Source organism: Mugil cephalus, chromosome 2 (assembly GCF_022458985.1).
Source record: "Mugil cephalus isolate CIBA_MC_2020 chromosome 2, CIBA_Mcephalus_1.1, whole genome shotgun sequence".
Taxonomy (NCBI): Eukaryota; Metazoa; Chordata; class Actinopteri; order Mugiliformes; family Mugilidae; genus Mugil; species Mugil cephalus.
The window spans coordinates 5,336,207-5,353,647 of NC_061771.1; the positions used below are offsets into that span (position 1 = coordinate 5,336,207).

Genomic DNA, 17,441 nt, shown 5'->3' on the forward strand with positions numbered 1-17,441 from the left:
TGAGTATTGAGTTCAGCTGATCAGAACACGTAAAAAGCCACAAGAGTTTTTATAGCAGAAAGCATCACCTTATGGGTTCAAAAGCTGGAGACTAAAGGAAAGGTGGTCGAAGCAAAAAGCAAGTTTTACTTTAAAACACTGGGAGCTGGCTGGGACATAACTTGTTAGTAATCATCATTCCTGCATTAAAACAACGGAGCAGAAATGGAGCGCTGGACCAGCAGGTGTAAGCACTAAAGGGACGATTAGTGAAGTGGATTCAGGTGAGGATGAGAGAGGAGAGGAAGATCAGGTGATACACAGAGAGGTGGATGTATTCTTCTCTTCATGACCCATTTAAGCTTTAGCTCACTGATGACTTTCAAGATCTACCTTTTTCAAAGAGGGTAGATACTGTAAAGTTAAACAGAAGAACTGGCAAAAGAGTTGACGGAATAGTCAGTCTTGTGGAGTAAGTAACACCAGAGCAGAATATGTCAGGGCACACAGGTCATAATGTTTTGGCTCAACAGGTCACATGGTGATGAATCACAAATTTGAGGTAAGTTGATTTGAAAAAAATAAAAAAATCAATAAGCTTTATAATGTCATTCGAACCTGAACTTGAATCATACATTTGGAAAAAGAAAACTATTGTGGATGCATCATGTGCAGCGTGAGCAACATAAATAAATTAAAATTAGAATCAAATTTATTGGCATTGAAAATAAACATCGTTGTGCTGACAAAGTGTAATTTTTGGGACAGCTGGTTTAGCTTGGCTGAGCTCCAGTCATGACAGAGAGTGTTTGTGTCGTCATGCTGGACAGTAGTGTGAGTGTCGCTCACTTACAACTCTCTTCTGCCACCTAGTGGTGAAGAAAGGACGTGAAGGTGGAGATGAAGTCGCTTGTTTTTAAATGCAGCAGCCCAGTTGCTCCTTTCTCAATGTTTTCTTGCTCTTTCCGCCACATCATCCACAGCCCTCCTCCTCTGCTCCTTGTCAGCCAACATCATCTGTGTCATTCTGGAAGCTGGAGTCCCCCAGGATCTCAGAGTTGATTCTCTCGACCACCTTTGAGGATGTGTAAAGGTAGGAACTACCTGTGGTCCATCTGCAGAATAAATCTAAAATCATTCTCTTCAGTATTGGAGCAATATCTTGCGTACCTGTTACGCATTTATTCATATTTTACAGAATCATTTGTATGTTTTGAACACCTGTCAGCACCTTTAATCTCCTAGAATATCCTCTGTACAATGACAATATAATATACAGAAGTTTCTCAATCCATCTGGATAAGGATACTTCCAACCCTGTATTCTGTACATCCTGTTGCTATGTGATGGCTTATCTCAGGGGGGTCTATGCACAGCCTTCACCTTGGCTCCGGTCTGCTGTGGTAGATCTCTCTGTGATGCCTGGGGCTTCTCTTGTGCTGCCATGATCTGGTCTCTTCAGACCAGGCTTGGGGACTTACTGTTAGGATTTCCTGATGTCTGCTGCTCCCTCTGACTACTAATGTTACATCCCATGGAGGACTTTGACCCTCCACAGTGTTATTTCTCTCCAGAAAGCTGAATTTGCCAGGTGAAGTCAGCAGAAACTATCTATTCTATATGAAGCCTATGTCATTCTATTGTGTCCTCTAGGTGGCAGCATTTCAGCAAAAGAAGCCCTGGTGAAGGCTGACTCCCAAAGTCACTGCACTGACAACAAAATGGCTGCATTGCAATGAACCAAATGAGTTCAACATGTTTGTGACAGGACGGAGAGGACATTCTGTCTTCAGAAAACAGGACGTGAACGCGAGGCTTGAGCGCGACCCTTTCCCTTTGTGTTTTAACTCGTGCAAAGTGACCACGGCTGTGAAAAGAGCACGGCCTTGTCAGAAACACGAAGCCGTTAAGAAATACTGCGTGACGAGATTTGAAGAGGCTGATTCTGCTCACGGACTGAAGCGTTTATATTTTAATGCCACGAAAAAATGTTGAGGGAAAAGTTTCATGGTGACTTTTCAGAAGCGACTAGAAGCAGAGAAGGACACAGCGGATTTTTGTGCTGCCATAGGTCAGCCACGGTCAAACCCCTAATCATTATTTCAGTTATGAGTTGAGACTAAGATAACAGTAGCACATGCTCATGATTGCACACATTTCGTATATTTAGATGCAGTTAACATCATTCTTAAAAACCTGACACGTCAACTGCCTTAAATAACAGAAGCTGCGCTCATTTCTGTAGCACAGGACATCTCTGAACCCTTTTAGATCAACTGAAAGAGATAAATTGCAAATATGAATCACAGCAGGATGTTCACAAAACATCGGAATATACCAACACATCCAATGTGTCATGGTTTCCGGTGGAGCTTGGGTGAATGTTCACGACGGCTATTTCTGTTGCGCCGTTGCCGTCATCACTTCTCTTTTCCCGCACAGTGAAATTCTCGTCATTCTCAGTTTCGGTGTCACTACTCTTGTCTGATGATCTGACCCGATCAGTTTCCACTCTTTCAATTCAATTCAATCCCGTCACTCTGCCTCTCAGACCATCTGTCCGTCCGCCCTCCTCCCCCTCCTCATCTCCGCCTCACCCTTGTTGTCCGGGGTCTGCAGAACCTACATTGGTCCATCTTGTCCACCGCTACCACGAGAGTCGAGGCTCCATCTACTGCCTTCACCTGGGGATTTGTGATGTTGTTTCTCATTGGTGATTAAACGACCAACACATTTATTCTCATGTGCTCTTAAATTTTGTACTTTACTTCCACAATGTGGAAGTAAAGTACAATGTCTGTTATGTATGTTTTTCCATACGTGGTGGACTAGTACTGCTTGTTTTTGCTTCATTTGATTAAAGATCTATAGGACTGGAAGAGCAAGAATACAATTACGTTCTTCCTTCCTGTGTCGCTTTAATCAGCCCAACATCTATCACACCATTCAAAATGTTGAGAGGCATTTGACGAGACAAGAATGTGCAAAGGAGCTGCGGGTTTGTGAGCAAAAAGACCTTTATATAAATATGTAGGAATATCAGACGTTTTGCAGTGACAACCTTTATTCATCTTAGTCAGTGTGAGCCATTGCTTTACAGTACATTCAGGATTGAGACATTTCATGGTACGAACAGCCCGGCCCAGTACTTCAGCTTTGAAAGTCTCTGTGTTTTTATTGTAAGTATTGCATCTTCCACTTACACGGCTAGACTCAACAACAACATCATCATCATCATCATCGTCAGAGTGCATGTTTTCACAAAGGATGGCCACAGGTTCAGAACAACAGGAGGGCTTTCTACTGCACATGGGACTGCTTTGTTTGGCTGGGCTAACTTGACTTCACAGGACCCGTTTGCTTGATTCAACCTCCTGAGAGACTGACGCCAGAAAGGAGCGTGGGTTTAAAAAAAACAAAAAACAAAAAAAAAAACAAGAAAAAGAAAAAACAAGACCAGTGCCACTTCACCAGGCTGGTGCACTTCTGGCAAAGCTGCAAAACTGAAAGTCAACCACAGTCTAACCCTTTCAAACAGAGGTAAAAATATCGTTTGTGATCACCAGCTTATGAAGATATGCAAATGAATAAATTTGCAGCATTAGCCAGAAACGTCGGCTGACCCAGGACCAGTCTGCTCCGGCTTTCAGCGCAACGTTAAAGCTGCAGTTTATGCATCAGAGTCTGTCACCGAGATCCCTGCAGACTGGTCGTGGACCAGGTGCCTTTCTAAAGCTCAGCCTTAGTAAGGACACGGAGAAGACACACGAAACACTGCACACTCACATGAGAGAGCACAGACCTGGACTCTTACGGTTAGTTTGACTCATCCTGGAATACAAAATCAGGCTGCTCACATTTTGTCCCAACACTCAGATTTGTCCCAGTGTATTAAGAACATTGTGTTCTGTGAGCGGCTCTAAACAGCACAGGGGTCTGATCCAGGTCTAAACAGGGAGTGAAAATCATTTCTCCTGTCAGCAGCGCAGGTTTGACATGCGAAGAAGAGAACAGAGACAAAGATAAGACCGAAGTTAATAACTTAAACGGGCCAGAATAAATGTAAACTGTCCCTAAGAGAGCGAGAGACAAAGAGGACACTGAGGTGTTCTGAGGTGGTTTTGGCATATATATATTTTTTTCTTCTTTAAATAATCGAGCACCGAAGCGGTGGCTGTCTGATTCAGTGCCAAGTCCAACGACCTCAACAGAGCTGCGCGAAGAGCCGACATGTCAAACTCTACACCGTACTGGTGTCCTTCAGACAAACCGAAGGATTTGTTCTTACGTGTTTTGTCTTTAAATCCTCAGTCGGAGGCCTTTGTAAATGTTAAGACACGTTTTGTCGACTAAAACACAAGTCTGCTAGAGACTACAAACCTCCGAATAGAGGAAAGCGGAGCTTTTAGACCCCTTTTACTGTGTAGGAGCCGGCTCAGTATTTGCCAGTAAAGTCTTGGCTACCCGAGAGTCTTGTGCAGAGCCGCCTCGCCCCAGCGTGGATGGAGATGGCTCCATGTGCACCCAGTAGTTTTATAAATGGGCGTTAAATCGCTGGGAGTCAGCTCTGCACAAGGCCGGTGACTCTAAACAGGCGAGGCTCAGCACTAGGAGCAGCTTAGGGGCCCATTACATTTCAAGTGTCCATTGAATAAAACATCAGAAAAAAATAAAAACAAAATGGCTACATTTTCTTAACCCCACCCCCTCCCTCCCCCCAACAAAACAACAACTTAACAATAACCCATAAAATATACATTTCTTAAAATGAGGAATGAGGAATAAGCATCAAAAAGAGGAGTAAAATAAGACAGAACCAAAATAAGTTACTTTTTTTTTCTCCCCTTCTGTTATGTGTTCTTTGAGGGATAAATGAGAAATAAATATTCAAAATGGCGGCGTTTTGTTTCTTTTCACGCACACACGCGCGCACACACACACACACACACACACACAAATTGGTGGATGACGACATGACAACGGGAAAGAAAGAAAAAAAATAAAGAGAGCTGTGGCTGAAGTGCAATTCTCGATGCCAGTGGAGTTGGGATGGAGAACACTGACATCACGCAACCCGTTTTCTTCTCGCCACTCTTACAACTGTTTCGTCCACAGATCACCTGACCACCAGTGGAATGCCGTATGCAGCTTTTATTTTTCCCGTCCACCCCGGTTCATTAGCAATATAAACAACAAAAATGTCTAATAAATATAACAGTGCCAAATCAGATCTGCGTTCTCCGACAGGAACTCGCGGGGCCGCTCAGACGCGGCCGGATAGGGAGCTGTCGTTTTTTAAATCAAGCGTAACTTTTCTTTTCCTTCTCAGGGCAGGATCAGGATGAGTGTTTTAAAGTAATTCACTGCCATTATGAAGAGGGTAGAAATTCTCTCCAAAATTTTAATTTAAAATGCACAATAAACACAGGCTTGAACAGCAACAGAGGAAATAGATCTACCATGAGCTCTACCATTTTTTTTTTTAAACTGATTTTTAAAGTTTCTCTTGTTAAGCTATTTGTATATACAAAACAAAGAAAGAAAAAAAGAAAAGAAATTAGTTTTTTTTTTTTGGACGGTCACACGAGTCTTTAGGGAGAGAAATAAAATGGGAGGAAATCAAACCGACTAGACAAAAACAACTACAAGAGTTATTGCTTGTTACTGCTGGAAAGAGGATGGACATCTGTTCCAAAGTTTGTTGTTGTTGGATTTTTCCTTGTTGCTGTTTTTTTAATTTTTCTTTTTTTTTATTTCTTCTGGGTTTGTGCCATTTCTATGGACAGCTCTAAAGTAGGCAAGTGCAGGATAGCTGTTTATAGCTGCTTGTCGTGGGGAAAGAAACCAAAACAAAACACACGCACACACAAAGTTACAATTTCCACTTTTCGAAAATGCACCGAGCACCCACATTCGACAGGAATGTTTTCTTTAGTCCTGCTTTTCCTTTTTCTGTGGCCGTTTTCCCTCCATGCTTGGTTGGAAACAGCCGCACGCTGTTTGCTTTAAAAGCGCAGTGGTGGTGGATCCGATCTGCTTCCCCGTCGGTTGGTTTGTTTCACAATAGCACCAATTGGAGTATCCGCAATGAAAAAAACAATGAGTCCAGGACTGGATTCAGGGCCGGAGGGAAGAGATTCGGGGCCAAGATGTGTTGATATGGCAAAGTTCACCCCACAGTGTTGGTTCAGATTAAATGTGCTCCCATTTATCCAGGCTCAACGGCAGGATGTTCTGATAATGATCGACAAAGGAGCACGTCAACACACACCCACGTTAGAGAGAACCGAAACAGAAACACATTTGAATTTAAGTGCATTTCGAGTCAAATCAGGGGCTGTATATCTAAAAGTTCAGACGTTTGATGGTTCAGTGAAATAATAAAACCAACCATTCCTTTGAATAAACTGTGTGGGTTTAAAAGTCACGACGACGATGACCAAGTCTTTGATCTCCCTTTAAAAACGCGACTAAAAGCAAAATCGCATTCTCCCGTCACTGCGTCTGGGTTCCTGGAGTTCGGCGTTGGTCGCGGTGGCTCAACGTTCAGCGGAGGAGAGCTCTCACCGGAGCCCCCTCCCCTCCGACGGCGGGTTCAGCAGCGTGGAGTCGAGGCCGGAAACTAAAAGGCTAAAGGCGGGAGCGGGGAGCTGCTGAAGAGAAGTCGGAGCGACGCGGAACGCCGTTAGCTGTGGGGGGGCGTGGCCGCCGTCGCTGGGTCGGAAGGTGACCGGGTGGATGTTTTCGTAGGCATGGCTGGATGGAGGAACGGGTGGGACTGCAGGCCGGTTTGGCAGGGAGGAGGTGGCGGCGGTGGTGGTGGTGGCGGCGGGCGGCGCGGGGCTCTAGGAGGAGAAGGCAAGTTTGACGCTGCAGGAGGAGTAGCCCTCGTCGCTGGCCATGCTCTGCAGGCTGCTGTGGTCGTCCAGGTCGCTGGTGCTGGCCGTGCTCACGCTGTCCAGCTCTCCATGGGAGAACTCGGTGCTTTCCACGTCCACCTCAATCTCTTCTGCGGAAAGATGACGCAAGAGAAGGAAGAAAACAGACCTTAGATGTGTTCGCCCTCACAGGAAGTCTGTCATCGCGATGATTAAAAACACATCCTGTGAGCTACACTGGATTGCTGGGATATTTTTATGATAGAAGATAAAAGAACAGTCCACAACAACGTCTGAGTGAGATGAGATTACAGTGGCTCTTGGGGAAACATTTACATTTTGTGTTAGTGTTGACCACTTTCACTTTCACCAGCACAGGGATGCACAGTCCTGGAGGGGCTGGCACAGCATCAGCACCGTAAAATGAACCGGAGAGCCGCGGGAGGCTCTGACGGCCTATCTAGACGCTATATTAAAATCCTCCTTGAAGTCTTCCTCACCTTGGTCAGAGTCGGAGCGGTCGGAGCAGAGGGTGGAGCCAACACTGTCCATGCGTATCCTCTCTCCCTCCCCCAGGCTGCTCGGGGCTGCAGACCCACTGCCTCCTCTCAGCAGCTCCAGCTGACGCTGAAGGTGCCTCTGCTCGCGCTCCAGAGACTCGAGCTGGTACTGGCTCTTCCTCTCCACCTCTTCAAGTTTCTGGAGGAGAAGAGACAGGCGAAAGGTTAGCTAATAAATAACAGATGATTTATTTGGAAATGGTCAGTTTCTTTCAATATAACAGGCTTAGGCAGAGGTCAAAATACCTTCAAATTAGACACTATGTCAATGAAGTTGTCCACTAGTCAGGACAGAAGTCCAATTGAATGCTACTTACAGCTGCCTGAAATCATCATCATCATCATAAAGTATCAGAATGGTATGAGATAAAGTGAGAATGGGTGTAGCAATCTTGCAAAGATATGGGAAAAGGATCTGTCTTGGAAAAAATCCAGCAGTGAAGAATATATAAGAGAAGCCAAATGTTATTCAACTTTATTCAATGCACAATAATTCATAGATACTATTTTCCCCCGTAAAGACTTAACAGAATGGGCTTACTTAATGATCTATGCTGGAAGTGTGGGGGCAATGTTCAAAGATCCTCCCCTTGTGGCATAATGTTTTAGAATGATGAAGCAAACGGCTGAATTTCCCAGAAATTCCCAATTCACCAAGACTGTCTCCCCCTTGGAGACAGGACTGTGGTACCCCACTTAAATAAATCTGTTTGCAGAATTTTAAAAACTGGCCTAATAACTTGTGCACAGATAAATCTGAAGAGTTGCAGGGACCCTCAGAGTCCCATGGTGAATATGTGGAGGGCTCAGATGATGGAAACTGCGGCGTGTGAGAAAAGCTTGTGGAGACTGAACTGTGAAAATGACATGACTAATGATCAGCGGGACAGCTTTGGAAGATTTATGTTAAGAGGAAGCGGTTAGACCACATTAAGATACCATGGATATGACCTGGAATATGCTGCATCACAGCCTGCAATATACCCTGGATCATGGTCTGCCCTTCATATAGTCATTATACGCTTCTTTACCGGCCTGGCCGTCTTGTTTTTGTTTCATCTGTCTTGGAATCTTTCCTGTTTCTGTTTATTTTGTTAATGTAAAAAAATGAAAATTCCACAAAAACAAACATTTAACCGTTTACTGACAAACACATTTCTGTCAGTTTGGCAAATTCTTGACAGTTGGATTGATAAAAAATGAATTAACACGATGCAGATATAATGTAAAAAGTAACTTAATTCATTCACGGTCTTGCTAAAATCTTGTCTTGTCAGTTGTGAACTGATGACCTTCCCGGCTCCTGTATCAGAGCACAGATAGTATTTGAGTGAGATAACATCGAGCAGGACAGCCCACTGTCACAGCAGTCCTACTTTCAGTTCAGGGGTGTAGCAAAGCTTGTAAACACTCTGTAAGCCCTTTTAATGTCAGGACCGGCTTCATTGCTTCTACAGACTTTACGAGATGCACAGATAGTTTCTAAGAATGAGAGACTGAATGAATAGACGTAGAGGAGATAAGAGTGAGAGGAGAAGAGCTGGAAGAGCAACTTCAACAGAGATACTGAGGGCAGACATGAATTAGTTTGTAAGGAAATTCCTTTCCTATCAAACAGGCTGTTTTAAAATCTCCGCATCTGTATATCTGCTTCAGCGTTCAGCCACTAAATGTGTTGCGTCCCCTCGGATCTCTCTCCTGCCGGCCCCGACCACCCTGAGTGATTTTCCTTCCCTGCTCTGTTTACGCTGCGTCGCCTTCTTTACTGGCGGCTTCGGTTCAGGCCTCGTGCCATTACACTATAAGCCAGGGTCACGGCGGGGCCTGATACAGCCGCGTAATGCTCCAACCTTGCAGCCTCATGTCACGGTCGCCGTCGGTGACGAGCGTGACTTCCAGCGACGGACCAAAACAATAGGCCGTCAATAAGCAACGGGGAGACTCGAGTTGACGGAGGCAGCAGGAGTGCAGAGTGGTGGCGGCGGCGGGGGTGGGAACAACAATATCGGCTTTGTGCTTTGCCTCTCTGCTACGTGAATGCACACGACGTCAGGGCTCTCACACACAGACTGCTCAAGCCCAGCCAGTCACATGCTTGTTTTTGTAGTGGATGGGAGCCCTGCTGCCAGCACCTGATAAAATTTGAGTAACTTGGGTAAACTGTATTTGTTTCCACAATACAAATGTGCAAATTCTACAGTAAGTGAAATACAAACAGCCATAATTTATTTAAGCAGTGAAAAAGAAGGTCCTCTCACAGCAGATCAGATTCCACATTTACTAAATGCCTCAGTCTCAGCAGCAGAAGAGAAATGCAATAGAGTGCAGGTGTTTTCTTCATTACATTTCACCACAGATATAATCACCAACTACCAGGACTCTTGCTGGTATAGCTTGGTTGTACATTATTTACATTTTCTCTCAACATATTTTTCTTTTTTTCTATGTATGTGTATTATGTGTGTGCCTCTGCAAGATTTCGTCATGTTCTCGTAATGAAAATAAAGACTCTTGATTCTTGAACTGCAGTCAAAAACCACACGTCTCTGCCTCCGCCAATAAATGACGTCTGAAGAATGATCCCAGCAGCAGGTAGATGAAGGGAGATTTTTGCATTTGTATGAATATGTTAGCACCTGTTCTTGTCATTGAAGCACTGTTATCAGATTTTCCTCTTCATGTATTTGATCATCATCGTGATAGTTTTATTTCTTGGGGGGTCAAATGTTTTTCCAGTAACAACACTTGTTTTTGCCTGATTGTAGCTTTGTTTTTGTTTTGTTTTTATTTAGCCAGGACTAGCTTTATGTAAGAGTCTGCTACTTATCAGCCTACCTTTATGTGTGCTTTGGCTTTGTTGAGCAGGCCCAGGGTGGTGTGGCGGTTGCAGTCGGGCCCCAGGGGTATGAGGGCCTTCAACCGCTCCAGACACAGCCGCAGGTGAGCTCGTCTACAAAAGAAGGACAAACAGAAAGTAAAAGACAATGGTTAGATAAATAACAATGATGACGGGGCAGGGCTGTTACGCAGACAATGAAAGGTGAAAAGCATCCTTGTGGTTAACAGCTGCTTCAAAAACAAAAACCTTTGTTGTTCAGACAGTAAGGGGTTACTCATTGACTTTTCCTGACTAGACCAGCTTCTAACGACTTTAACTAGGGTAATTTGCTTAGAAACCCACCGATGTGAAGACAACTGCAAACCTATATCAAAGGTCTGCATCTAACCCACATATAATCCACATCCAACACGAGCCTCGTGGCTTCCAACCAGATTTACTTACTCTCGCCTACATTACGAGCAAGGTTCACCTGGCAGGGGGAGGAGGGCAACGGGGGTGGTGGAGGTGGTGTAATGGCATTTCCTGGACCCTGCTCGGCTCGTGCTCTCTATCATCTTGACAGTACCTCATTTCATGACTGGAGACAGGCCCCGGGTCCTATCTCTCCTGCTAATGGACCAGAGCTGAGAGGTAAAGAGAGCTAATTGTGGCTATAACGCAATCAGTGCTCCATTAGTAGGGGCTGCCCTTTTAGCCTGCCTCAAGCAAAGGGTGGAGGGTCATTAAGAGTCGGTACACTCAGTGGAGCGACCCAGACTCAGGAACTGTCTCTGGGGGAGCCGAAAGAAGACAGACCCAGGGGACTAGAGCAGGAATTCACTGCACCAAGTTGCTGTGGATATATGTGAGAGCCGGCTACAGTGAGTGTGTGTGTGTGTGTGTGTGTGTTAAACTATGCATGGACGGTTCTGATAAGAACATGGGCGCAAGCCATTACTGCCATTATACCAGTAATGTATGTATGAGCGTGTGCTTAAACTATGTGAACAAAACAAGTGCTGCGTGACGACAAGGTGCCCTCATTCAGTCTGTAGAGCAAAAACTTTAGAGTCCACAAGACACGCGTGTGCAGACACACACACACATCCTTTCATTCTGAAGTTTTCATGATGGCTATCGGCCTGGCTCCGATCATCTGTCTGTCTAATCAGTTCCATTCAGGGGACTTAGCAAGGCCCAACTTTTCTCTTTATCTGGGACGTGTCTATCTGCCTGTCTCATCTGAGCAATTTGCAAACATACCAAAGATCAGATTGTGCAAGGCCAGCTGAAGCCAGCCCTAATGAATATAGGTTAAACTTGGAAAAATGAATGAGAGTGATGACAGTAAGATCGATGTCTGCCTCAGACATGTTCTCCAGATAAAAGTAAGGAATCCACAAGCGCTATGGATGGCTGAAATCCGTCCAGAACGGCGCTAGCATGGACGCCAGAGGTCCTCTTAAAGTAAAAAGGTGGGGGGAGGATGAAAGGAAGTGCAGGTCAGAGTGACTCCCAGACTTGCGTGGCATCAGAGGGTAGAGGCCCCACGCTGCTCGTATCTCACGTGAACTCCTCGTCTCCTCATGCACAGATTTAAGTAGATCACAGCAATCTTGGGTCCGTGGAGGGCACGTCACACACGGGGGACTGAATCTGTCTGAGTGCTTACAATGCTGCTCATTTTGTTTTATACTACAATCCCGATCATTTCTTGATTATGTGGAAACAAGGCATTAAGTGTATTTCACTGCAATTTTCCACGTTTGCTATGCAGCCATTTTCAAATTAAGTGGGACACTCACATGGAATGTTCCAGCGTTGCTGTTTAGCCCATGAATTATTTATTGTGCAGCTATAGTTGAAGAGCTGACATATATTTTCTCATTACACACAAACAAGCACGTATTTGTCTATAAACGTCTCTTTTTTTTTGACACGTCTCCTCTCTGACATGTGTGTAACTTCCCTCAGTGTTAAGTCTTTTTTCCTCTGATGGCTACGAGGTGCCTGATAAGGAAGCCGAGGGGGGGGGGGTTAGTGCAGGACGCCGTGATCCCGTGTGGCTCTGTATGTCCGTCTGTCTGCCCTGTCAGACAACCAGATGACTAAGTCCAGACACTGGAGGCACACAGTCAAGATTAAAACAACCATCTCAGCAGACGACTAGAGATAGCCCCCACTTATGACCTCTCCTGTTCTTCTTCCACAACCCCTTCAACCCTCACCCAATGATGTGACACAGAGGAGGCCCAGAATACACTAACCACACCAGCATGGCAGAGTATCACCCATTATGGTTGTTAGCGCTCACACCTCTATTAGTGACTACAGTATGATGCATCACTAGTCAGGTGGCTGAATCAACAGTTTTTGCTTAACCAGTGTGAACCACAAACCTCCTTCCACACACACATGATTATGACGATAACCATGAGTCTGTCACACCTTCCTGTACTTTGGTTTCTACGACGAGGTTTTATTTGTCATGTGCACAGTTATACGTAGCACAATGCATAGTGAAATGTATTTCTGTACCTTTAGTCAGGGAGAAAGGAACTGAAAAAAAATCTGATAAAATAAAATAAAATATAACTGCAGACTTGAAGTGGTCCCGCACCGGTCTCGCCTCGTAAAGCAACGAAAGCTAAAAGCTACTGGCTGGCAGCGTTGAACGGACCTCGCTGTGCCTCTTAATGATAGCATGTGAGACGTCTCTGTGACATAATCTCTGGGTGTAAGACACACTCTACTGTGCAGCACTGATAACTACAGAGAACAAAAAAAACCTAAGTGCCCGGGGCAGAGCATGTGACAAAAGGCCAACGAGAGATGGTCTACTTTTGTGGGATTCGTGGCTATCACACTGGACAGCCTGATAACGGGGAGAAAACTGGAAGTCTCATTTCCATCAGGCAAATACTTCTGAAATCATTCTGGTAGAAACATCCACCAGTCATGTCCTCAAAGCCACAGGCAGGGACAGGTTAATCGTGTTAGTCACCACCAGCAGCGCTGTCTCTAACAGCCAGAAGATGCATGTATGGTGCAGGTCCACTGTGTGTGCTTTGCTGGGGTCATTGCTTTTTTTTTTTCATACTGGTAGCAGCACCAGGTGACCAAAGTTGTGAGGGAGGTTTGGCTGATGTGGTTTAACCCACACAGATGGAAACCACATCACTGTGTCAGTCTGATTGACATTTAATTGCCTCATTAAGGGCTAAAGGTCATAAACTCCTGGCTACCGGTGATGCTCCCTAATGCCTGGAAAGGCCTGTTTATCAGTTAGACCCACCCCAGAAAAGATTAAGCCATTTGCAGCTTACGTGCGAGTGGGGCCTTGTGACCATAAATACCTGCACGCTGCAGGCAGAATGTCTCACTGCCTCTGCCTCTGCCCTGCTGCCACGTAACCAGCAACAGAGCTATCCATTTCCAGGGTTCTTGGAAAAGGCCGGCACTTGTTACATAAACAGCACCGGATTTACCATGCGGTTTCCTGACTTCCTGTCCTCACCTGCTCAGGGAGAGGTTCGGTGAAAGGAAGTGACGTCACAGGATCGCAGGCAGGTTTAGTGGGCCGGTGCTAATGTAGCAGATGTTAAGTCACTTTTACCAGCTTCATGGTTAAAGGGTTAAACTGCTGGGAGACATGAACGCTAAGTTATTAATGGCAGACAGAATGGCAACACAGGCAGAACTGCGTGTTGTAAAATGAAAACACCAGATTAGATATTACCGGGTGCATAGATGAATAAATCAATAAATCAGTGCCAAAAAACCTGCTTATAATTGTAACGTAGATTTAGCAAGATGAGAAATGAAACGGATACATGCAAACTGCAACAAAAGCACTCAAAGCATCCTGTGTATAACAGCAGGGGGAAGGACTCAAAAAGTAAAGAAGAACAAGATGCAGACCAAGAACACAGATAAGTGCTGCTGTCCACTTTTCACGTCCAGAGTGTGATGAATGGCACGGTGAGCTGCAGGCTGCCTGAATGAGGAACTCTCAATCTGTGGTGGATTACATAACACGTGGCCAGTTGCTACCAGGACCTGTGCTCCAAACTGTCACGCACAGCCGGGACATCAAATCCCTTTGTGACAATAAGACAACGCTGGCAAAATAGCCCTGTTCGCCCTTGTGTATAGTACAGGGAGATTCCTGGGAATGAAAGCAAGAATACAAGCCTGTTTTATTTATATATATTTTTTTTTATCTGTCTTGTGGGCACGCCTTTGCAAACAGCTGCTTCTGAGATCCCACGCTCTCTTTGGCAGCAAGACAGTGCACCTTGGTGGACTTAGCCTTAATACAGATCGATTTATAACGTAACTGACTATTCATAGGATAGTTTATTCAAAGAAAAGCACATTTAAAGCTGCTGCTCCTCCCGATCTTCCACAAATTAAGTACTTATTCATCTTGTGAATGAAAAGCTTTAGAAAAGGTTTAAGTTCTCACTTACTAATCAAGACTTACAGGCATCAGCTGCTGCAGCATTGATATATTTAGTGTGTTTAATGCTCCACTCAGGGGTGAGAAGGTGATTCATGAAAGGTAAAGTATATAAGAGATTATTTCTGGTGCTTTCGAAACATTTGTTGAGAGGAAAACAATCACCTGTTGAGGTGTAGTTTTGTCCTAAACATAAATACTGGAACTCTGCATGCATCTACATGTCATTTTAAAACAAGCAAACCACACATCAAAAAGAAGACAAGTAATACGCCCCGGCGCAGCCATGTATGCACTCCAGAGTTGAATCCCCATGGCAAAGCTTATAGGCTCAGCACTGACCCATGCAGCCGCCCTTTTCCTCATGAGACATTGGGATGCACTACACTCTGCACACTCCACTTTACTGCATGTGGATGTGAGTCTCTGTCAGTCTTGGAAGTGTGTGTGCACTCCCGTGGCTTTTGTTCCGGATGGGCCCCAGATGGGTCGGCAGGCAGCTCGCTCTGCCTTTTGGCTTTGACATATGAGCGAGCAGCCAAGCGGCCCCGGGTCACTGCACTACACCTTTCCTCTCCTCTGCATCCACCCTCCTCTCTAAATCCAACTCCCTATGAATCACGTGCGCGCAGTGTTTTTTTTTTTTCTCCCAAACGTCACAACTTTTAGTCTACTTCCCTTGCTTCGGTTAAGTGTAACCCAAATGCAGGGCTCTGTGTCATTTGTGAGACCAAATGCTGCTTCCGATGTGAGCACAGTGGCGTATGCAATCACTTCTGCAACAGTAAGTGATCATTAAAACATGAGTAATAGATGTGTGTTTAAACAAGTCTGCCATCATTTCTGTACTGCTTGCTGTTTCACTCGTTTCCCCAATGCGTCAAACTGCCTCCAATGTGATTGAAGCAGAGTCCTTTTTTAGAGAAGCACTTTGAAGCTCTCCCCGTTGGTATGGAAGAGCTGCCCACCATAGCTCTTACAGAACCTACGCACGCATCCTATGTACGACAGCTCAGCACTCGCCTCCCTTGTTCTCGCATCATCTGCGAACAGGAATGCTGAGTGGATATATCTTTAAAACAGCACAAACTGCAGCGTACATATGACATCCTACCTAACGCATCTAATGTATGTTATCTTTGTATGTCAGATACACACTGACAAACAGACACTGTTTAAAATGCTTGTCAGTGAATGAATGAGACAATGTGTAACAGCAACAAACTGTAAATCCTACATGGGCACCTATTTCTAAAATACAGAAATAAGTCAGGAGGAAAGTAAAGCCCAGAACATGCAGCTTTTTATTCTCATTTAAATGGATAAGTGGACAGTAATATAGTATATGTACTATAGTACAGTAGTATAGTATATATACTATTTCCTTTTAGTATTAAAATGAAAGGGTGTCAATCAAAAATGAATGAATGAATTCTCATTAAAAACTTTTTTGTGCGTGTGGGAAGAGTATAAAGTGCAATAAGCAAATACCTAAACAGCTACAAGGCACGGCACCCTGCGTATCCATCCTGCTTATTTCCATTTAAAGTGTGTTGGATCCAACTCAGTTAACTGAAAGCGTGCGCTACGGAGAAAAAAATATCGCTGCCCTAGATTCCAAACTTGTGAATACGTAAATAATGGATAACTTCTCAGGCCGTCCAAGATGTCTGACATAATTACTGGACATGCTTTTAAAGGGGAGGGTCAGATTTCTAGCCCAGATACCAGTCAATACGGTTCTCTTTGACATGCCCCTCCATACACACACACACACACACACAATTTCTCAAACCCATTTCACACACACAGACATACAATTTGACCTACTTCTAATCCATGCGGAGGGAGTGGAAATGTGACCCTTCACCCAGTTATTATAGTAATTACACATCACCAATGACTGTCTCAGTGGTAAATCTCTTAGACTGACATAAGAAAGGAAATTAAGACATCATTAAATGGGCCCTCTTAGGGAGGAAAAAAATAAAAACTTGACTTTCCGAGGGAATTCCATTGTCCTCCTCCGCCTTACTCCATCCGCAGTGTCAAGGCTCATTTAAAGCAGCCGCAAATCACGTTTCACAGCGATGTCATAGATTATCAGAGTAATTTGAGTATTTTGTAATGCAAAGCCTCATTTAAACTAGACTAAGCCACTGAACGGTACAAATTATCTCAGTGTGCGGAGGAGGGCAATTAAATCAAACTAAATAATGTCTTTTTCCCCTTCTACGGTTTGAGCATTATTTTCCTAAACATTCCAAATCCATTACTTCACAGCTGAAAAATAGCAACTGCGAGATGCTTATTGCTTAGGTGGTCCCGTCCGGTCACAGGCAAATCACATGTAAGGCTTGCAGATCATGCATAGTAAAACAACATGTGACACACTGATCCACACTCTGCAGATGGTGACATGTAATATACATGGAGAGGGGCAGGGCTCAAACCAGTCAGTCCATACATTACACTTCCCCACCGTGACTATAACAGCCCAACACACCGAGGGACAGACGGTCACACTTTTTACTTTCTTTTTTTAAATTAACAGATCGACCTTTTTTGGGTAATTTGAAGATGAAGTAGCGTCATTTGGTTTAACCTTCAGCTTAATGTTAATGAACTGTGTTTTATCCATTGCCGCCCGCCCATATATACGGGAGCATTTAGAATGCTACACAAACACACAGACACACGCCCACAACAACAACAGGGGACACAACAGTGCTCTGTGTTTG

At 44.5% G+C, this 17,441-nt stretch overlaps 1 protein-coding gene and 1 long non-coding RNA gene across 3 annotated transcripts in view; one reads left to right on the forward strand and one right to left on the reverse strand.

The window, feature by feature from the left end:
- Positions 1-446: 446 nt before the first annotated feature.
- On the forward strand, positions 447-2,734 carry LOC125003981. Its single transcript, XR_007112297.1, has 3 exons — positions 447-541; positions 963-1,072; positions 1,633-2,734. It is a non-coding gene; the product is annotated as an uncharacterized LOC125003981 (long non-coding RNA).
- Positions 2,735-3,382: 648 nt separating this feature from the next.
- The window catches only part of mxi1 (max interactor 1, dimerization protein), a 28,838-nt gene continuing 14,779 nt past the window's right edge, over positions 3,383-17,441 (reverse strand). For both annotated transcript variants that reach the window (XM_047578263.1, XM_047578264.1), the window contains exons 4-6: positions 10,253-10,367; positions 7,358-7,556; positions 3,383-6,988 (exon numbers count right to left, since the gene is read on the reverse strand). In XM_047578263.1, the coding sequence (XP_047434219.1) occupies positions 6,825-6,988; positions 7,358-7,556; positions 10,253-10,367 (478 nt within the window). In that variant the 3' untranslated portion in view covers positions 3,383-6,824. The remainder of the gene's footprint in view (positions 6,989-7,357; positions 7,557-10,252; positions 10,368-17,441) is intronic.